Source organism: Pempheris klunzingeri, chromosome 3, assembly GCF_042242105.1.
Source record: "Pempheris klunzingeri isolate RE-2024b chromosome 3, fPemKlu1.hap1, whole genome shotgun sequence".
Lineage (NCBI taxonomy): Eukaryota > Metazoa > Chordata > Actinopteri > Acropomatiformes > Pempheridae > Pempheris > Pempheris klunzingeri.
In genome coordinates, this window is record NC_092014.1 from 16,976,448 (window position 1) to 17,000,536 (window position 24,089).

General features: G+C 40.4%; 1 protein-coding gene across 1 annotated transcript in view; it reads right to left on the bottom strand.

Annotated features, from left to right (window-relative positions):
• Positions 1 to 24,089, bottom strand: part of usp43a (ubiquitin specific peptidase 43a) — a 101,395-nt gene that overhangs the window by 32,589 nt on the left and 44,717 nt on the right. Inside the window, exons 4-6 of the mRNA XM_070856382.1 lie at positions 19,991 to 20,083; positions 15,270 to 15,405; positions 12,513 to 12,657 (exon numbers count right to left, since the gene is read on the bottom strand). Of these exons, the coding sequence (XP_070712483.1) occupies positions 12,513 to 12,657; positions 15,270 to 15,405; positions 19,991 to 20,083 (374 nt within the window). The remainder of the gene's footprint in view (positions 1 to 12,512; positions 12,658 to 15,269; positions 15,406 to 19,990; positions 20,084 to 24,089) is intronic.

Genomic DNA, 24,089 nt, shown 5'->3' on the forward strand with positions numbered 1-24,089 from the left:
AGTGAAGGGGTCTGAATACTTTCTGTACCCACTGTATGTACATAAGCCAAACAAAGCTAAGCCGCTTTAACACGTAAGTAAATTTTTTCCTGTAGCTTGTTCCGATTTCACACCTCAGTTTCCTATTAAGAAAACTCAGTGGTGGGCCGTCAGGGCCAGCAAGGCCTTTTCTGCTGGCCTAAACTCAGAATCACTGATTTACGTTTTAATATTTTCCCATTAATCTTTTTAGATTATTCCTAATAGTCTATGCTCTTCATTTCATAGCGTGTCTCTGTGTCTCTGGGCTGGGGTGCTTCCAGCAGTGTATGTCTATGTTAGAGCTTTTATCCAATCATATTTCAGCCATCATGTGTTGCATACATCGCAATGAAACTGTTGCTTTAACCAATCAGATTTCGAGTTGGTGACCCCAGGGCCATCCAGCAGGCGTACGATGACGTTAGTATTTTCACGTCCTCTGATTGGCTGGTCAGAGAGCTTAGCCAAAGCTAGCGATTCTTATCTGTAGCGACCTGCACAAGCTAAAACTTTATCATAATCGTAAGTATTAATAGCAGGTTTTTTTAACCCACAATGGCTGACGGAGGAGAAGATGTTAATTTGGTCACAGATCTACTTAGAAATCCATTTTCAAGGCGGACTTTCCAAGAAAAGCTGGACATTTTGAGGAAATGCCGGCCCACCCCGAAGCTAGCAAGCCTGTCCCAGCCGGGAAAAGGGTTCGTCCGCCACTTTCAGGTCAGCAACTACGAGCGATACCTTTGGCTTACAGGCTCAGAGGAGCAAATTGTGTTGCTGAGAATGTCTGGTATTGGCAACTGAATGACTCTGTGTTTGGAGCCGAGTCGGTGGTTAGAGTGTTTGATGTATATGGAGCAGGTGCACAGCAGCGCAGCTGTGGCTGCAGTGAAAGGAGATTTGTTGAATTCTTTTAATTGGGTTTCTTGCTTTAGTGATGACATTCATTCTCCAGCATGAGATACCTGTCTGTGATGCAACGTCCTGTTATACTGCCTTTCTGTATAATATTGATGGTTTCTATAGCCGTGGCGTCATAATGATGGTATTAAGAGGTGGTTTGATTCAGGTAGGATGCCACTGAAGGCCCAGGTGTAAAATGAATGGCCTGCCACTGAGAAAACTGATATCCCTGTAACTCAGTGCTGTGATTTAGTTCTGATTTAATAAGCTTTGTTTTCACACACGTAAGAAGAATCCATATCCTCATCATCAAACTGTACGGGGTGAATAAAAGGGAAAAGAAAAGCTGTTACATAAGTAGTGTGTTTTCAGTCTCTGGACATTTTAAGTGAACTTCTGGTAAGTTTTAGGTACACTGTATAATATACATTAAAAAAAAAAGATGTTTTTTTTTTCAAGAGAGCAGAGAGCTGGTAATGTCACACCTGATCAAGCCCTTGTTCTATAAAGGCGTAGCTCACATCAAAAGCTTCTTCTATCAAGCTGGGATGCAGGACTGTACCGGGGTTACACAACAGCTTTGGGTGCCAGAATGACAAACTGCTGTGCAAGAAGCAACATTTAATATGACATGTTTCTGATAACATTTTCAGAAAATGTCCATTACATTACAATTGCCCTTTGATTCTTATTTACCCCGAGGAGCAGTAAGAAGAATCACAGCTTCTACCACACATGCACTTGCAAACACACACACACACGCTGTGATTAATAGTGGGTAATAGCTGAGGCCATACAGAAGGCCCAACCTCTTCTCTACCAGGAAACACAAACTTTGACATTATCAGAAGATTTAATTAAACAATGCTTGTTCCAACCCTACCGTGCAATTCATCAATGCCACCATCCAACATCACACAAAACAAACCTAAACACACACGCAGGACAGCAAGTGTAAATAGATGTAAAGCTTAGAAGTACGGCCTTCACAAAAGCAGACAGATTATTAATGAGACAAACACACAGACATACACACACACACACTCCAACACACTGAGTAAATGTTATGTGAAAGCATTAATTTTCGCATCAGACACAGGGACATGAAAGGCCACCATTTTTTTTCTGAGTAACTGATGTTTTTGTAAGTTAATACAACTGGATAAAAAGAATTAATAATAGCTCATTGAAATAATAAAATGCTGACTATTACAAGCTCAGACAATTCAGACAGCTTTCACTAATGTTTATCCAAACTGCTACTTTACCGCACTGACATGTTTTTTTCTTTGTAAGCAGAGCAACTCAATGTGACATTTAATGCATACCATCTGTCAATTCATATCCTGTCTCTTTGTCTCAGTCACCCCTCCCTCTATACTCTCTGTCACCTTTAACGCCTTTTCCCTCACAAGGTTGAAAAGTAAAAGAACAAACAATTTCAGCTCAAACAGTACAGCATGCTTCCCTTTAATTAAACCTTCAATTAATCTTCAAATAAAGCACCTATAAATGTCCTTTTACATGTCCTCTTGTAATCTTGACTGGCTTATTCCTTACTCTCTACTTGGTAACTGCTCAGTATTTAATGTAGCTTATTGCAAAGTATTACTAAATGACTTCAGTTAAAATCATCATGTAAATAGTGGCAGAGCAGGACAAGACACTGTATAAGGTTCTAATGTAGTATATTAACGGCATGTCTACAGGGTGAGATAACATTCATACAACTCAGGCCTGTTTTGATGGCACCAGTATTTTAATGGCTGGTTTCAAAACCAGAGAGATATTCATTGTGCATGGCGAGGAGCGTGATTTCGCCCACAGGTCCCGGGTGTGTTGGAAGAACCTCCTGCCAGACTCTCATTCTCACCTCCTCTTCCTGAGCCGGACAGAGCCACAGACGGGAGGAGGTGTTAGTGTGTTAGTGGGGTGGAAAAATCCAAGTGGGACAAGTGAAAGAGAACAGAGAGCAGAGTGGGTAAAAAAGGAGAGGATGTAAAAGTGAGGAGACCGGTTCTCAGAAAAAAAAAAAAAAAAAAAAAAAAAAAAAGAGCAGTGCTTGTTAATTTCAAAAAGTAATTATCTAAAAATGTACGTCGACAAGATGGCTTCAGTGAGGAAAAGAGTGAGGAAGGACAAGCTGCGCAGTGTCCACCCTCTCATAAATGTACTGATTGATCACTTAGCAAGATATTGAACCATTTGTTGTTATTGTGATATCATGGTTGCTGCGGGAATCTATTTGTGATCTGCCGGCTTTTAATTAAAAGATGAACATTGAGACAGAAGTGAATGCAAGTGAAGTCAGGGAGAAAGAGACAGAGGTGCAGAGAGGGGGAGAGAAACAAGAGGAGAAACACATATCGCTTTTGAGATTGGAGGTGATCAGTGTGGCAGCGTTAATTAAACAGCTTAGCCCTGAAGAAGATACTGCACCTCCTCTGGCACTCACTCTCCACTCTTCCCTCGCCATCCTCCATTTCTTCCTCTTGTATTATCTTATACTCCCCTCTCTCCCTGGCACTCTATTTATCATTGCCACTATCCGTTTTCTCTTTTTTCCTCCCAGCTCGCCACTATCTGACTGTTTGGGCTGAATCAGCCCTCAGCTTTGCTGAAGCCGTCAGGAAGTAAAGGCAAAAATACAATCTGAGTAATAATTACTGCAACAGAAGATTTTTGAGTGTATTTCAAATCTGTGGGATGGGTGATTGAAAGATTTTTGTGCCCGGGAGGACAAACTGTACAGTTATATATATACTCTTACATCTAGCAATTAGGACTACAGAAAGCTTTCACATAGTCTTTTCTGTCTAATGGACTTTTGCAAATCAAACAACCCTTAACTCCACGCTGAATGACGATTTTGTTCTTGTGAGATGTATCTGCTAACTGATGGTAGGGCACCAGTGGTTCAGTATGACTTAGAGCTATTGAATAATACCATTTTTAGGATGACAGTTTAAAAAAAAAAAGTAAATTCCTGCGGTGTCTGTTAATATCTATAAAAGATGGAGTGTCTGTCTGTTAGAACTGTGCTCTTGATGGTCCCAATACTCTGCAGGAATCCAATAACACACGCACGCCACGCCACGCACACACACACACACACACACACACACACACACACACACACACACACACACACACACACACACACACACACGCAAGCCTTACTTAAAGTAGATAATCATATTCTGCTGTTGCACCAGAGGCAAAAGTCTTTAAACATTGATGTCTTATTTTCCCAAACAGTTCTGTTTATTTATTAGAGATGTGTATAAAACAGAGTTGCGTAACACAGAAAAAAAAACTTAGAGAGGATTTTGGCCACATACTGACACTCTTCCCAAGTGGTTCAAGACTTAATGGGAGACCCCCTACCAGTGCCATCCACACACCTGACTAAAAATACCCAGGAGGTCGTGGTCTTCGCCCTGGACGGATCAGAGGTCCTGGCAGCGAGCAGCCATCTGACCACAAATGCCCCTTGTTGACAGAAAAGCACCTGAGCTTTCTGCCATCAGCAAAATGACAGATTAGGGAGGCAGCACGGTAGGAACTGAGTACACCTGGTGCAGCTCTCTCCCTTATATTGAGGCTCAACGTTGTGTCGACAGCAGCCACAATAACCCCGCTGCGTACTCGCATTAAGGGAAAACAACACGTGAGATAACAAAGTTGCAATTATTGAAATTGTCCTTGGCATTTTGTTACATCACGTCTCAAATGTGAGTCCAGCAAGCCCACGCCACAGTGCTGAAAAAGCTAGCTGTTTACCACTATGGATAAATAGGGAAAAAATGGCAACCAGGCTGTGAGCTGTGCTGCTGTGGACAAAATGACCAACACAACCATATAAAATAGAAGACTTCTCAACAACTTCATCCACCGTCCTCAGCCCTGTTGACTGATCCACTAGAGCACAGTTAAGACGTGTGGCAAGTTTCACAGAAGGTTTTGTTTGAACAGGCCTGTAGACAGAGGGAGTTTTTACTTTCGCATTCACACAGACATTTATGCACCATTTGTGTTGTTCTTCATGAGGCAGCTGAGCTGAATGTAGCTGTTATTTCCCGGATGATTTGAGAACACATTCCAGAGGCAGTAGTGATGATCAGAGCACCAAATGTAGACACACCAAGTTTATTTCTGCCTTTATTCTCTTCAGGTAATTCTAAATGATGAATCCTACTCGAGGGGCAAGAGTTCCTCTGTGAATGTTCCTGGAATATTTTTGCTTTTCTGCACTGAGTTTGCTTTAGGCGACCTGTAATTGCCTTAATGGAACGGCACAGGAAGTGTACTTTGCAAGGTTTAATTTGCATGTGCGATGTCTTTGTCTCAGTATGAGTCGATTTTTCCATGAGCACACACATGGCAGCATGTTTGTAGCACTTTGAGATCTGTACTGTCAGATATAAAGTGCATTATAAATAAAATGCATTATTATTATTATTGTAATAACCTTGCCAATACATATAAAAGAGTCCATTACATTAAACATTATGAGATCATTCTTGTCGGTTTTCACAGATTGTTTTACTGAAAAAATATTCAGAGGACTTCATTTCAACCAATTTTCCCAATGCTCCAAAAGTTATATTTTCTGCTGCAACACAAAGGATGATCACTACATTTTAAGAGCTGAAAATTAGAGACGAAGAAAGCTGTCACCTGAATCTGAAGCTCCTTTCGGCTTTGCAGAGCTTTGTAGTGAATTTCAACTCATTAGTACTCAAAGTAAAAAAAAAAAAAATGCTGTAAAACTACCTGCAGCACCAAACGGCAGACAGACACAATTACTGACCAATTGGTGAACATAGTGGAACATCAACTGAAAAGGTGATGATATGTTGTCAAGGTTGCGTTCGAAGCTTGTTTCCACTGCCCCCACGTGGCTGAAAATATTAACAAATAAAAACTAGCCTACATAAACACGTAACACAGTAAGATTGAAATCCCTGAAATCAGTCAGTGTGTGTAAGTGACAAGGAGGGCAGAGAGTGAAAGAAAGCCTTGACTGATCACCTGATTACTGCATTTATCTCAGAATATAGATGCTGTTTGTGCTACTCAGTTCCTTACAGATCTCGTTTTCTTCCTTTCCTGGGAAACCACTCTTTTCGAGACACACACACACACACACACACACACACACACAGACACACACACACACACACACACACACACACACACACACACACACACACACACACACACACACACACACACACACACACACACACACACACACACACACACACACTTTCTCTCCCTCTCACTCTCTCTTTTGGCCCACTGAGCCTCTGTCTGTGCAGGCAAATCCACACTGCTGAAATCTTGATCGAGTTCTCCATTATCTAGGAGGCACGTAGCTGAGCCTGGCCTTTACTTTTTAATTTCAAGGGCATCGAGTGAACATCACACAAAGTTAGCACGCTAAGCATCCCTGAGCTGCTATTCAGCGGGAAGTATTTTTCTTTGTGCAGCGGTACGGAGCTTTATCAGTCTATTTATGTGCAAATTGCCTGGATTGTTGGGGGTGAAATAAGTTACTATTGTGGTGCCTTGGACCTAATTGATTTTTCAATGTTTTCCATCATGAGACCTCCTGCTGCCATTTCCTCTAAATGCGAAACCTCATTATTGTACTTGGGAGCGGCGCTGATTCAATATTCCCGAGAACGTTTACTGATAAAGTCCAGCTCACGCACATTAAAACACACCACAGGTCGTGACGACGGAGGAATTCCCAGCACACAATAAACCCTCCCCAGCATCACTACAAAACATAACAGTTATTTTACTTTACAGTGAGGTTTTCATTATCTATGCTTTTTGTCATGATATTAAATGACTGGTCATTTCTCATTAGTCCATATCACCCCCTTCCTTTTCTCCTTCCTTTCTTTCTACCTGCAAGTGATGTGGAGGAGGAGACAAAAAGTAAGGAGGACCCTTACCCCACTGCTTTACTCCAGACTCAGGGCGTTTTCACACCTAAAGTTTGTTTGCTCTGGTCAAAAGAGCATTTGGAGTGTTTTTAAAATAATTATGGATATCCCTGGTTCTCAGACGATGAATCCTACTGACTTTGGTGATCTCCTGAATTTTCCTCTGGTGGCACCATGGGGTTCAAATTTGAGGTTTTTGAGTGAAATGTGTCCACAACCAATGGGTGGATTACCATGACGTATGGTTCAGACATTCATGCTCCCCTCAGGACAAACTGTAACAACATTTGTGACCCCGACTTTTCTTCTGGCACTACCACTACAATAAGTTAAAAGCTTTGGTTTATGACCAATTCTTTGCAAAATTATTTGCATCAGCCTCAGCTGTACAATGTGTTTAGTGATAATTAGCAAATGAAAGCATAACAACATGTAAAGCATGCGGGCGAACCGCGTTAATATTACCTTCAAATTAGCATGTTAGCATTCCCCTTGTGAGAAGTTAGTATGCTGGTGATAGCGTTTAGCCTTAAAGCACAACTGTGCCTGAGAAACATCCTCACAGAGCGACTAGGACAATGTGTTTCTCCTTGCTAGTGTAGTGGACGATATGTTCCAACTTCTCCCCTCTGGTAGATGCACTGTATGCAAAAACAACCAGACTCAAGAACAGTGTCTTTCCACAGGCTATCACTCTGATGAACAGTTAAGTCGGCCATATAGTGGAAAAACATCCACTTACCAATAAATTATATATTTTACAGTTTTACATACAGATTGTGCTTCAACGCGTACATATAATGTATCATCGTCAAATAATGTACATACTGTATATTTGTTCAGCTTTGTTGTCCTTGTTGTGAGCTGTGTGTCTTTTTCTATTTCTATTGGAACTGTATGTACGTAACACTAAGATCAACAAGAATACAGCGGTCTCATTTAAGGAATAAGGACCCTGCATTGTTTGTGCTATTGCTACTAGTGCTCTTGTTACTCTATTTACTTGAGTGTTTCAGCAGCAGCGTCTATTGTCTCCTCCACTACTAGAGCAGCAATAACACAGTGGCAGAAATATCATTTTCAGGTTCACAGAAGGAAAGGATGAGGCAGAGCGAGAGAGAAGGACATGTGACGATTAACCGCAAATCACAGTGGAAAATCATCATTTGGACTTGCTACTACATCATTATTATTCCTGTTTCAGTCCTCCCTGTCGTCTCCTACTGCTAAAGAACTTTTTCAGCCACATTCTCCATGTGTCTCCCAGTCTGAAGAGGACAGTACACGAAGCGCAGAGACGTGCCATGCAGCTCAGTCCTACTGTTTTAAAGTCACTCTACAGCTGTGACCTACACATTGTCATGCTGTGGTGGCTTGACGGAGAGATAAGACCATCCAGGGAGCACATCAGTATGCGACAGGCAGCTGCCTGCTTTAAGGCTGAGACAACTAGTCTTTGCCACATGCTGATATGAACTCTTTGAGAATACATTAAGGCTAAATTCCCTGTTTCAGTCACGACTTTATTACATGTTGTCCACCTTATATTTTTGCCACTACTGTTATGACTGCAGTCATATCTGTGTGAATGTGATAAGTACATCTGGCTTTGTTTAAGCTTGTTTTTCCTTTCTTGAGAGTTCAACAAAATGAAAAAGTTATTCCATAAAATGACACATGTAATGGGTTACAGAGCTGGTACACTGGTTTTATGTTAATACTGGTTTTATGTTTCATCGTACTGAAAAAGTCCCTCCGTTCTTGATTTCCATATGATTTTGAAAAACACATTATCACACAAGATAAATTAGCCAACTTCACATGTTATTCTACAGTGTCAATTATTATTTCTGCAAAACAAAAATGTAACCCCCTCTATGAGGGTGAAATACATTATGTGGTGCATGTTTCATCATGTGTGATCAACAGGTGCCTAATGAGAGTTACTGATAGTAAGAAGAGAAGTTAACACAATTAAAGACTCACTACCCATTTCTAAATGATGATGATGATCTCCCACTGCCAGTTAATAGATTAAAAACTTGGTGTCCAATGAGCACAAAGAATGCTGCTGGTTTTTCCACTGCTGTTACAGCCCAGTGAGAACAGACCACAAATCACCAATAGTCAGATAATGACTTCACAGCTCCATATAGAGTCCACAAGGATCTTTGTTTTTAAATTCAAGGACTGTTCTGTACAACGTGAAAACAAGCATAAAGACACGCCTGCATAAGCATTGTTATCATACGAGTTGTAAAGCCATGCATGCACATAAAAATTAAACTAGCGAATAAAAAGAATAACACGATTGATCTCATGAAAGTAATGAATCACAATGAAGTTCATAAAGTCTGTTTCTGCCTTTTGAAGTAAGATCACTCACACATGAATGTGGCAAATGAACTTACACCAAGCTGTCTTGTGAGTCATGTGTTTTTCGTGACATTTTTTGGTTCTACAGGCTTTCCGTACAGTCATCTGTCACGGCAGCAGTAGGCTTTACCTTCTCACAGAGGCTAAAAAACAAACTGGACAGAAGCAATCCTGTAGCCGAGGGGTGTTTTAGTCTGAGGAAGCACTGCCTGACATATGTGATTAGGACCAAATCAAACAACTAGTCCCTACAATATATAAAAACATTGATATGGCTTGTGTGAAAAGACATTGGCTGTTTACACACAATCCATATATCCCCACTGAGTGTAAAATACATGCACTGTATAACACCCCCCATAATAGGGCATGATTATACAAAGAGGTTCTAGAGCAGAGATCATTTTAGGGAGTGACTACTGTGTTTATAAATGCAAAGAGTGCGTTATTGTGTATACATTATACAGTATAATATACCTACAGCAGAGCTACTACACTGAATTGGAAAAATGAGGCGTCCTTAAGTATGGCCTTCCGCAACCTCTGTAGCCATAATAACACTTTAATTGCTTCAATTCTGAGTTGTCAAACCTGCTGCAATGAGATTACCAAGAAAAGTCTTCATATATTGAAAACTGAACAGTCAAACCAAAAGACAAAAATACATCAAAAAAACAGTGTAGTTTCTCACTCAGACTACAACATTTAATTATGCTCTATGTACTTCCCCTGTGTTGCATTGTCTGTGCGCTGTTTTAAATGACTGTCCTCCCCACGGCGACTAAATTATGCAGAAAGCACGGCCGTACATCATCCTTTATCTCCATGATGCCACGCTGCCGTCTCAGCAGTAATAATTGTGTAAATTCAGGTGTTACACTTAATAAAACACGACATACATTCTATTGAATGAAGTTATGATATCCTGAAATCTGATCTGCTGGGATCTCGTGAATTATTCCGGCGTAAGGACCATTCATCATTTTCATCAGATTGCTCACAAGAACAGAAGTTACATTTGCCAGCGAGCACTTAAGTGTGATTCATTACGAGTGCATTTGAGTGTGATGGTGTGTGTGTGTGTGTGTGAATGCATGAGTTAGTGACTGTGACTTTGTGTTGTGTGCAAAGTTTCCTCTAGAGGGCCATGTATTTATGAGACTCTCCAGTGTAATTCTAATGGATTCATTACGTACTTGACTTACACAGTGGATGTGTGTGTGTTTTTGCTCATGCATGCTTGTGTTAGCACGAGTGAAAGCACGCTGGATGTGTCTGCTCCCTCTCTCAGTGCTGTGACACTGTTTTTTAGTGTGAAGTGACAATAGAAATGCCTCCTGTTGAGAAAGTGAAGAGTCTTAATTTTTCATGAGCACTTTGAGCACATATGTGAATTATTGATGTGAATCCTCTTCGGGGGTAACAAAAACCCCCATAAAGGCTTCATTCACCAGTAAGAGCTGGTGGACAACGGCTAACCAGCCTTACTGGCGACCCGCAGAGATCATTATGATCATTAATGACCTCCCACTCACAGCGGTAATATGACTCAATTAAGCCCCTTTCAGATGTGAATATTCAACTGTTAAATAATTGCACATACGTCTCTGTTTAGGAGAAGCGGCAGAACCATTACAAATGCTGCGGCGCTGCTGATGTGATAAGCGTTCGCACTGGCTGCCTTAGTGAAGAAAAATAAAACTGATTTTGCCACTGATCGAATATTTAACCTCAAAGCTTGACTGCCATCCATCTACAGCGGGAGGATGATGCCCGCCATTGCTCCATTAACCCCCACGAGAAGTTGTCGAAGCACCTGTAACCTCACTGGTAATTTTTCTCATAAATTCCATAACTCATTAGACATTACAGGCAGAATTATGCTGCATGTTTTCAACAAAAAAAGAGAGAAGGAGCACCCTCATGTGTGCACAATCCACTGTCTCATCCAAGATTCTACACCATTTGAGGCCTTTTTGAGGAAACTGCCTTTTAAAACTTTTTCAAGACCTGCCTATACCTTCTGATAACATTGAGAGAACCCCTTTGCGCATAAGAAATCCTAATAAGGCCTATATGAAAAAACTTATTACACTGCTGTGGGAAGAAGGCAGCACAAGAGACACATTTAAAGGGCTACAACAGTGATTAAGTATTGTCTTCTCATACACTTGACAAGAAACAGATTTAAAAAAGAAAGGTCAAACTTAAAGGAGCAGAGCTTGTGTTATCCTGACTTCTAGGTCCTACTATGGGTCAAGCTCCAACAACACTGATCTTACACCCCCCACAATCCATCTTTCTTTTCCTTAGACAAGAGCTGTCTGGTAAACACACATACACCAAAACCTATGTGTAACATAATATGTGTAACATGTCCAAGTCATAACATTGTGTGTTGGCTGTATTAGTTGATATGACCAAGTTTCACATTTACAGAGTGAAGTGCATAATGTCAAAGGTGCTCTGAAGAACATTCAGTTTGTCAGTTTTCTTTGAAAAAGAAGTAAGTGTGTGTGCTTGTGTGTCATTATACTCCTCCTCATGTCAATAGTGCATTCCGCAGTATTTCTTTTTTTTTATTTTTGCACAGACGAAAAGGGTTTTTAAAGGGGTGGTGATGATGCAAGGCTCACTCAACCTCATTCCTGTCTGTCTAATTCCTGTCTGCTGAGACAGAGCTCTCCTGCTGCTGTTCAGCTCATGAACAAAATCAGAGAGGACAGGAGACTAAGAGCCTGAGGAGATTCAAAAATGGGCAATTTTACCTCTGACGTTTGGCGCTGTCTTCAGAGACTAGAGTGAAATGGTTCTCACTGGCCAGACTCTGATGACCTGTCAGAGTTTTAGATCAATTAATTATGTGTAGCAGCTCATCCAGATGAGGCTTGATGTAAGCAAACTTTATTTAGGATGATATGATGCACCAGGCTGACATTCAGACATGGCATTTAATTTCATTTGCCTGGGTGCTGTCATGCATTAAGAAATGGGAGGAGGAATACAAAGCACACTGCAGAGACTAGCCCTCTCCTCAGCAAAGTAAAATGCCTGTGAAAAATACAGTTAATGAAACATAAGGGCCTACTGAAAGTGGAAAAAAGTGTGAACGGGAGTGGATGAAAGTTAATTAGGACAGATGGAAGCTCAGAAAGTGAAAAGTGGAAATGAAGAATGAGAAAATACTTCTAAATGAGTGTGGGAGGTCAGTGTAGTCTGTGTTTTTGACGGACATCCTGTTACCATGGATACCTGAGTGCGGTGCAGAGCCTCCGCGACCGTAGAGGGGAGGAGCCTGAAAGGCGTAGACGACATCGCTATCAGCAATTTCTGTCAGGTCATCGTCATCTGAAAAGGAACGCTGGAAACCAGTGGAGTATAACTCTGATAGGATGACCTGGAGAGAGAGAGAGAGACAGACAGAGAGAAGGAGAGACAATGTGAACTTTTGTGCCTACAGTGGCGCCTCAAGCAATCCTTGCAGAGCTGAACCAGATTTTTTTTTCCTATGTGCTCTAAACTAAAATATTTCCCCACAAAGTGAAGGTGAAAAAAAAAAAACACTGAGCAACAATGGTGCCAGAAGTGACTCTCTGTGATTGATTACTCACACGGATGCATGACTCACAGAAACAAACCAACAAAGGTACTGTATGCAGGCAAATTCAGGGAGGAGATACAACTACACATATTCATAATCAGCTTAGAGAAATCAAAGTGAAACATTGCTGCTTTAAATCTCAAGAAATAAAACATGTAAAACAGCTTGAAGAAATGTTCAAACAAGAACAAAATCAGAAGCCACCACATGATGACTGAATTACATCAAGATAAAAAAAAAAAAAGAGACATGAACCTCTGCAAAGGGAGAGATGTTTCTTGGAGTGTCATTCTTATTTTTTTTCTATCCACCACAGATGAACATTTTCTTAGTTTCAAGTTTAAGTCAAGCTCTTCAGAGTTCCTGACAGTGAAACACAAAAATTGTGTTAAGTGAGGGGAGACTTGTAATTCACCCTGCTCATTACTTTTTGCTTGTATATGTAGCACAGACTGATTTATTTTCTTTTTTAAATCTGTGCTTTATGAAGTTTATAGCATGGCTACAGAATATACTTGTTTGTGATTGACAGGAAGGTGCTCTGCTAAATGATTTTCAAGTGCCAAATCTGCATGAAAGCATTAGCTGAACATAACCATAGCAACAGCCATTTTAAATTGTGATACTTTTGTCATTGAGTTTCACTGACAAAAGAAAAAACATGTAATAATCAATGATCATTTAAAAATAGCCCGAGGTGAGTGGCCATGGTATAACAGAGCTGTATGACCTCTTGTTCGTAGGACACTTGATTTAATAATAGTTTATATTAGTTCTTGAAAAGAGAAAAAGAAAAGAGCATACAAGAGACTTACTGATACAACTGAAAAAAGGCTCAGGAGCTTAGTGGGCACTTAGAAGAGGGAAACAATGATAGTATGGAGGTCCAACACACAAAACACTCACACACTTATCATACTCAATATGCTTCAAAGAAAGTGGACAGGGTTGGAGATGTGGATACAGATAAAAGGCACCAAACAAACGCTTGTTTGGTGTGTGTGTGTGTGTGTGTGTGTGTGTGCACATCTGAGCACTCCTTGTCAGGTTCAACCTGCTGGTAACAATTTTGTCCTCATCTGTCATTGCTCAGCCCTCAGCTCATTGCTGCTTTGGACATTCTTTGTTTTAAAATGAAGTGCCAACTCCACCTATGACTTTTAGTGCATGAGAGTGATAAACTTGTAAAGTACATTTTTCTTTCCGTAACAAATGCAACAAAACTAACAAAAGAGTGTCGGGAGATGTTAATTAAGGGCAGTGTCTACACCCACACTGAGGTCAAGTAAGTGAAAGCACCTGTGTGGGTAGACCATAGGTATGTGGGAACTGCAATAGCTTAACAAGCAAATCTCACCCCATGAAGTAAAGTGAATTTCCTCATCAGGAGACCAGACAAAAGGAAATAAATCCTTTGCTAGTTTGCAAAATGATAACTTGAATTGTACAGAAATGTTCGAAAGCTTCCATTTTCAAAATATTTTTAATGGCATGAAAAAAAATCACAATTAATTCATGATCCCTTAGCTAATTTAAAAAGATGTCTGCCCCTTAGGAAATCGTAGATATCAAACAAGTAATTTGAAGCATCAACACAGACTTTGAGAAAAACTTCCGGGCAGATGCATAACCGACACTGAGAGGCAAAAAAAGTGACAGAGAACATTACTCATCCGTACGGATCATAGCTCACCTGCGGTCTGTTACACCACTAATGAACACACGCCTCTGAAACCTTTTCTTTTACCCTTTAGCTTGTTGCTGACATTTCAGCCAGGTGTGAGCATGCATTCAAGTGCAAGTACTGTCCAGCTATAATGGAGAATTTTTGGTTTTAGTTGGTTCTATTTATTTATTTATTTATTTGTTTTTTCATTTCACAATTTTGGCCATTATTCTTGTGATTAAAGAAAATATTTTACTCACTAACTTCATTGCTGAGGTGTGAAACCCTCAGTAACCATTAAAGTGCATCGGGGGAAGCATGCAAGCAAAGAGGTTTTGAACAGGTTTACCATTTAACCACATTATCCAAAACTCCCTATTTGTGGCAGTAAGAAACAAAGGTGAAAGTTAAAATAATGATACCCAAACTGTTTGTTGTAAACATACACGTAGATCTTGTATAGTTACTTCCTGGTTGAACTTTCATGTAGCATACTTAATTAACATACATAATTAATGAATACTTTCAAATAACTGGTTGAGGTAATAGACACCGGACTCGTCATACACTAGAATGAAACAGTGGCTCTATTCCAATAAGGTTTCCAGGTAAACTGGGCTGCAACTAACGTCTTTGCTCTAGATTCATTCGTTTGGTCTATAAAATGCCAGGAAATGGCACATTTTACACTCTCCAAGGTGACGTGTTTCATGTGTATGTGCGTGCGTGTGTGTGTGTGTACCTGGTCTGTGGGGATATTGCCCTCCTCTGCCACCATGGCTCTCAGGCAGGACAGGGAACCAAAGAGAGGAACAGCCAGCCCCACCCGCAAGTACCTCTGACCCTTCGTACTGAACACCAGCGTCACACACATCGGCCTGTGGGGCACATTGAAGAGGGCGTGCAGGAGGGAGGGAGGGAGGGAGGGAGGGAGGGAGCGTGAGTATGTATAAGGGAAGAGGGGTAGGAATACAGAGAGAAGAAGATAGATGACATGCTAGAGCAAAGTGCCAAATTGTTATGCATGTTTACATTACTACGGATTCTAAACACACACTGACTTCCTGAGTTATTTACATATTTGTATGCACACACACACACACACACACACACACACAAGGTGTTACACACGTACCACCTGGAGGAAAATATCAACCAAAAAGAAATGATGCGATTGTGCACAATTCAGGGAGATAACATTGTCTATATACCATTTAACAGAGTGTTTATTCAGGAGGTGTACTGCACATAGCTGAGTCTTGATGTATTTCAGCTGCTAAAGAGCAAAACAAAACATTCAATAAAATGAGACTTTGAAATGCACTACTGAGCTATTTAATGTCTAATACGTTGATGAAAAGATTTCCTCTGACAATACCATTGTGCAAAATCTAATTTCATGAGCAGAAGCTATTCGATTTGTCTGTGTCTGACTTAATATCTGAAGTGAATTAACTATTTTCAGATGTTGCTTTGTTGTGTTTCAATTTTCCCTTGCGTGCGTGTAGATTTATGCGTGACTGGACATGATGTGCTAAATCAGCACATCGGTGCTGGTCCCGCAGGAAGCTTCTGTGTGCTGGGACATGTCTGATTTACAGCAATCTGAACACCTCCTGTAAGGGCTGCAGGGATGAAAGCGATGGAGGAATAGTGGGATGGTATAATAAATAAAGAATTAGATCTGTAAGTCTGAATGGATTTTGATGAGAAGATGAGAGAACTGAAATGAGAGTGGGTAGTGGAGAGAGAGAGAGAGAGAGAGAGAAACAAAACAGGAGCACTAAGGAAAAGATAAAGATGGGAGACAGTGTAAGGTCACGCCTTCTCATTCGGGATGAAGACTGTATAATCGCTGACACCTCCACTTCCTGTTTCCCATCATGCATTATTCAGGTGAGTAATGTGTTAGCAGTGGCAGACGACGGAGGATCTGAGCAGCTGTTTTATTTACGTTGTTTAGACGCTCTGAGATGAGGCACCGAGATGTGAAATGAAAGGGGATAAGAGGTGTGGGACACTCAAGAAGAACAGGAAATAGAGATGTTATCTTAAAAGCAGGCTTTTTGCAGCCTCCCAGCCCCTGCTGGTTTGGAGCCTGATAGTCTATTAATCAGCAACCTCTCATATGTTCCCACATGGAGCACCAACAGTGCGTGGTGCCTTTCAGGTCACTCAAGATGGTCTATTAAAAACTATGTTAGAGCCAGGATCATACTCTGTTTACCGATTTAACAACCCTAGAAGTGTCTCTGCATGTTTTAGATCAATTACTACAGATCATGTATACTTCACTTCTCTACCTGCTATTTTCCTGAGAATTGTACTTTTGTTGCATTGTCTTCATACCTTACAAGAATTCAACTATTCCAGCTCAGCATAAACAAATATGTACTAGTAAAAATGTTGAACTAGTATTTAAAGGTTCTATATATGAGATTTTAAATATCAACATAGCAGAAAAAACAATTTGCTGTGTACAGATATATTGGAGTAATGGCATCCTGAGCAGAGGATGAAGTCAAACGAAGTTAATGTGTTGTAATAAAAGTGGTTCAGTGAGCCAACACATTTGCACAGTTCACACAAAAACGACTGTTTTTCTTGCGGTTGTATGATTTTGGCATTTAACAGAGGTGTTTGTTAGACTAAGAAGAGAGGTCGTCAATAATTTTATTCCATTCATTCTTCTTCCTTGTCAAAACCTGCTGCTTACATTACCCACAATGCAACTCGATTGCCAATAGTTCAAAGACTTGTGGGTGCTACGATGGTAACAGCTGATGTAGCCTCCAGCCTCAATCAGAGATGACTACTGAGGTTCGTTATCCTCACTTCTTTCTAACTCCACACCCCCAGTTTGCTTGTTTTTTATTTTCAAGTAGTCTTCGGCCCCCACCAACGCGGACTCAAGTCACATCACTTGAGGCAATTTATGAGATTTTGCACAGCCAGAAAGGGTTTTATACAATTTTTTTTCACATATATGTGATTTATAATGTGAAACCACCAAAACTCAATAAAATAAACAGCATGAAACTTTGACGTAGGTCCTGTGTTTACAGCTGGTCTGTGCGAGTTTTATCACAGTGTTGATATATCCTGCCATAAAGTGATCTTAATTCCACACACTACTGCTGTTTTCTCTGGAAGCACCCTCTGTGGTGAGTTATTCTTTTGCATATTAGTATCATCAGTATTCCACTTCTTGGTGTGTTTTGTAGGTTCAAGTGCATCAGAATTTATTAAGCATTTCATTGAGGAGTTACAGGAATAATGAGTCTATTTCACATTTTGCATTGCCCATGATTACTGAAACAGTCCTGTGCAAAGCATGTTGAAATTAGTTCAAATATTTCACCAACATGTTGTTTATGTAACTTAACACTTGATCACTCACAAAGAACATGAAAAACACGGTACAGACCAATCATATACTCTATGAGCTAGGATTGCCTGTTGGCCCCGTTCATAACTACAGCGGCCACCCAGAAGGCCCAATGAAGCCCGCTGACTTATTTCATATCACTGAATTAGTCACCAACTAGTCACTAACAAGCCTTTTGGCAGAGGTTTAAGACTTAAAGTAATATTTTCGATTGGTTTAGAAATAATAACGTTGTAAGGAGTATGACTATAGACGGTTAGTTCAGGAAAAAACAGTCACAGATACTGCCATCCTTCTTTTCTCTTGGTAATACTCGCATTATCTGCAGCACCCACACCTCAATGCCATGCTGCTAGCCAGATCCCGCTGTGTCTCTGGGGGCCTCAGACTTTTCAGGCATTCTGCTGGGATACTGCTGCAGCAGAGCGATGCAATGAGGCCACTGTGTGTGTGTGTGTGTGTGTGTGTGTGTGTGCACGTGTGTGCATGTGTGTGCATGCGTGTGTGTGTGTGTGTGTGTGTGTGTGTGTGTGTATCAGGTCAGTGTGAGTCCAGCAGCGAGTCCACACTGAACCTGAATGAATTTCTCTCTGTGCTGGGCAACTACAGGGAGAGACCACACAGTGTCAAAGAACTCACAATGTAAAACCGAGTTTGGGGTTGGCACTGTGGAAGACATGCAGAGCAATAGCGTCTGCATGTTTGAAGATAAGAGGACTCATTGAGCGCAGAATGTGGGCACATTGCACGACAGGAATTGTACTGATTTTTCTTGTTATTTTCTAAGATGTTTTATGCATGATTGGACACATGGGCAGGGAGAGAAAGGGGATAAAATGAGACAAAACCCACAATATTATTGTATAATATTACCCATAATATTATATTGTGGTTACACAGTTTTACTTTGTCACTAAGATGCCCTCATTCAAGTGATTTGAAAACCACCCATACAGGGGTTTTCAGTTATTCTGACCAATTAGACATCTGCTCAGGTTAAATCATTGATGGTCACAGGACTCATCTACCAATAACAATGATACAAGTGTAATTTGTCCTGCTCTAACAAGTGCAACAAAGTTAACAGGAGACTCAGGAAGATGTCAATCAATTACAGTTTACATAAATTAGCCTTTGTGTGACCACACACTCCTGAGAAGAAGTCTAATCAGGCAAAAGAATTAAATCACCTGTGTGGGGTTGTCATGTTTGTGTGAGGCCTTTAATGGGACCCAGTAACTGATTGCTGATGCCTAAAGTACACTAGTGACACAAAGTCCTATATATATAATACTCTCTCTCTTTATTTGCATATAGAGTCTATTTTTAAATAAAAGTCCTTTGTGCATTCGCTCTCTCACTCTTGTTGCCTCTCTCTGTCTCTTTCTTCACGTGTCAAAGTCGTACTGACGTACAGCAGGACCTTGCTGACATGCAGCTTCTAGTACGGTTAAAAATGGAAACAACACAGAAAGTGTTTGGTCAGGGACTTTTGATGGCCGACATTCATCACTGTGATATGACCATGGCCAGTAGGTGTGTAGAGTACATTTGTGCAAATGTGCACAAGTGCAATTGATGTGTTTGTGCAGCCACATCTGTCAAATTTCCTTCTGAAATGTGTGCTTTTACATCACATCTGTTGTGATCTATGTTCTTTTTCTACTTACTCATTGAAGTAAATCATTCTGCTATATTAAGCAGTCTAGATGATATCCGCATTATTGATATCAGGTGACAGCCTGATACTGTACATCCAGTGTAGCTGGATGTACAGTATCAGGCTAAGAAAAGCTTTTTCTTGACTAAACAGTTTTGTGTACATACTGAGCCCTACTGGAGATTTACCCAAATAAAGTATAATAGAACACTTTCATCACATACAACGAGAGTTATTAGGAGAGTTAATACTGACAATAACAATTAGAAGAAATATAGTTCAGGTAGTGTTAGGGTTAGTTATTACTTTAATATGTTAATATGTATGTTAATGTTTAATATGTAAGCATATGCCAGCCCTAGTCAAATAATACTTGACAGTAAAAAGGTTTAAGTTTGTGTGTGAAATACATCACCTGGTTTGTCGTAGGGGTATCGGCAGAGAAATACATAAAAATGGGTCGAAGGTGTTGCTCTGCTTAAGGCAATGAGGGCACGTCAGAGAAGACCTGGAGCGAGAGAGAGAGAGGGAGAGAGAGCATTTTAAGTCATTTTTGCCATACATGACCTCAGCTCACTATATACTCTGGTCACAGTCTTGAATCAAATATCATTATACTATCCATAGCAAAGTTTCTCCTGCTTCACTTAATTTCCAGATCACCACACTGCAGTGACACATCTTACATCCTTTAAATATTACGACGAATATATACGACGACAGCCATTGGGGAAAAACACTCTTTTAACTTGACATGACTTAATACAAATTGTTGGACAGATGGAGAGGTAGATAACGCCATCCCTTCATGCCAAATCATCACATTTCCCACAGAGTAAATGTGCAAGAGAAATTTGCTGTCTTGTGTGCTGTATGCAGTTAAAACCTCCATGGTGGTTAAATGTGCATATTCCATGTGGACATTGGTGAATACTGAGCACTGAAACAGGCCATCTGGACTCGATCTGCTGTTGAAAAAAGGGCAGCAAAGCAACAGAGGTGGGAAGCTGTTTGGGATTTTAGCACAGAAAACACAGAGGGAAGCATGCGAGATATTGCAGTAAATGAAAAAGTTTGTGTTCGAAAGACTGCACTGAGCTGGAGAAGAGAAGAGGAGTAAGATGGGGAAGAAAGTGGAGAGGAAAGGATGAAAAGGAGAGGGGACATTTGAAGGCACAAAGAAATGGTTGAGCTAAAAGGAACAAAGGATGACATGAGACTAAAATGAAGGACAGCAAACAGAGTGGAGCCTGGAAAGGCAGAGGAAACAAAAATGGAGAGCAAAGAGACAAAGATGAGGAGAAAGACAACGGAGAGCAGGGCTCAGTGGGAGGACAGATTAAAAATGAACAGAAGGTTGGCAGCAGGACAGTCGAGTTGACAAAAACTAGAAAGCAAAGCTGATTGAGAAAGACATGGACCAGTCAAGGTCTTTGAGCTGACGGGAGTGGAAGAATGACACGAGGATAGAAAAAATGAGGATCCCAAACTATGGCCTGAAATCAGCACCAACCCTGCTGCCAAACAGTTTTCAAAGAAATTTCAAAATAGCTCTGTGATAACTGTGGTGGTGTTGCTGGGGTTATGTCATTCACTGTTGAGGGTGTTCTATCGCCGCATCCGAGTAACATCTGTGTATCCTGGCCTCAGATATTTTTAGGAAAACCTCAACATGTCTTCACTGCAAATATTACCAGGAATTCCTCAAAGGATTGCATAATGGAAACAAACAGTAGTCTGACACTGAAATAGTGTTGGATGGATGAGCAAACACAATAAAATTCAGCTCCGACTACAAATCCTCTGCAAGTTCCCAGTTATGGAAGTTATGCTTTTATTTTAACAACCTATGAACAGAAACTATCCTCAAATAAACTGCCGTCCTTCTCTAAACCTGGCTGTAATCGCGCCTTTTCATACGGCAATCATGTGAAAACACCATGTTCAGTTTGTTGAAGTGCCACGTAATCCTAGTGTAGAAACACAATCCTTTTATTCATGTAGGATCATTTAATGTAACGCAGGGGCTGTCTTACCTTTTGTGCCTTCGAGTTTTAATCAATATTAAAGCACTGATTCAAACCAATGCACTATTTTATTCAAATTATTTCTTTGAGGCAACTTGACAAACATGGCTAAGTTGCCCATTTGTCACCATAAGAGAGAGAAATATATTATCCTTAATAGGATAATAAGCTTTAAACAGACTTGAAGCTGCTGAGGTAGCATTTTTGACTGCGGTCATTCTTCAGCGGTTACAGTTATATAAAAAGGTCATTTAGATATAGCCTATATGTTGTTGGATATTTTTGGAGTTGGAGTTTTTAATGTGCTGTCTACAGTGGGCCAATAACTTTAAATAATTTATTCTTCATACCAGTGTTGATATTTCTTTTAGATGTTTGTATCTGATTCTTGAAGGAAACTAACGGCCATATTGCTGCATAATACAATCTTATCACTAACAGCTTTTAAAGTGCGTGTGTCTGTGTGTGTGTTGCCAGATGCTTGTTTCATCTCCTTGTGTCTCACCATCATTTCTGCCAGCTGAGCTGTATCCAAGTTTGTGGTGATACAAACTTGTCAAATGTACAAATATGCTGGAAATAATACAACAGTTTTCAAGCTCCACATTTCCTCGCTGTCAGTGCTGTAACCAGTGTTCCGTGGCAGCCAGTCACAGGCCCACTAATGATGCCAGTTTGTACTCAGTAAAGCAGACTGACAGGCTGTATTCACCCTCACACGCAGCACTGTGCGCACCCAGACCTCTGCACTTACTTACAGTGGAATTCACACATGTGCGTGCAGGAAAATCTACAAATCCACACACACACACACACACACACACACACACACACACACTTAAAAACCTTGTGGTGGGGCTGACATTGTTTCCAGTCTGATGATGAATATGAGAGTGCAAGTAATCTGACAAATGTTTGTGTGTGTGTGTGCGTGTGTGTGATACAGAGATACAGAGACAAGGGTTGTACTGTGTGTACAACATTCATGTGTCAAACCAAAAGACCACCATCCTTTTGTTTAGACTGGATACCTGGAGCTACACCACATACACCCACAAACATGCTCATGCACAGCACAGCAGCAGCTGCTCTTATTTATCAAAAAGAAAGTTAGGCTGCTCAGCATCCCTCCGTTCTGCTCAGAGCTAAATAAATAATACTCAACCAGCAGCATCTCTAAACATTATGCGGCATCACGTTTCCTGATTCCAGTATTTTTCATACTGTTATTCCAAATTGAGAAGCTTTGCAGCACAATACGGAGCATGATGTCGGTGATGTGGATGATGAAATTTATGCAGCTCAAAATAGTTCAGGGCGTAGGTATATGACTCGTACTGTATAAAAATTGTGTGATTTATCGGTTGTGGTGTCAGGGATGATTTGGCGATGTTGTGGGGTTTGCTAGAAATAGTATCTATTAGACGGCTCACAGAAAAAGATTTGCTCCCATCTAAACATATAACAAGTAGTTCTTCCTCCAGTCAGAAGTCTGTCTTTTGTGACTATGTAGCTGGAAGTGGATAGCATTGTATATTCTGTTGCATTAAAACTACAGTAACTGACACGACCTAATAACTTAACAATGAGGTGGTGAATAAAAAGGTCACGTGTAGCAACATATTTGTAAATTTGCACGTGTGAAATTTGATGGACTTTATTTTTGTAGGCGTTTGATTCACAGTCCAATCAATCAAATGTAAAAAAAATAAGTAGACTAAGATAAAGCTAAAGCATCATTTGAGAACAATTTACACAAATGAACAAATAAAAAAAAAAAAAAGACAGTCAGCAAATGTGACAGTTGCAACTCTTGAGTCCATAAATTCACATAAAGACACACTGCCAGGTAAAAACAACAGTTTAACTCAAGTATGGTAACAGCTGTATTTCCATTTGCTCCTGTTTTGTTTTCTTTTAGAAGTTTAAATTTTCATCAGAATAATTCTGTACACAGCTTCGGTCCCACCACAGCCAAACTTAAACGTTCTTGTCAAAGGAACCTGATTGTTTAGCCGCTGCAGTCTTGACCTTATTTAGAGAGTAAACAGTGTCAGCTGACAGTGATGGATGGAGGCCTACGCTCAGGTGGAGATGCAGCCGAAAACACCTAAACAGAGCTTGCTGCTGATATTTACACTTGGAGAAAATAGAACTATAAAACAATCAAAAAAAAGAAAAGAAGCTGAGTTCTCTGCTAAGAAAACCATTACATTTTATTCGTTGTTAATTAATTATTATTGGAGAACTGTTGAAGACTTGAACAAGATGCCAGACAGCACAGTGCAGTAACCATGAATTCCCACAATTCAGTCTCTGAAAACAAAGGTCAAGAATATCTTGATCTACTTTCTCTTGCTACAGCCAAAATTCTCACCCTCATACCATTGAGAATTCCTCAGGATCTTGTAGTAAGAAACATGTCTTATAGCCAGGAAAAGCAAATCCGACCAGATGCAATGCACTGACGCCGTGCTAAGTCAAAAA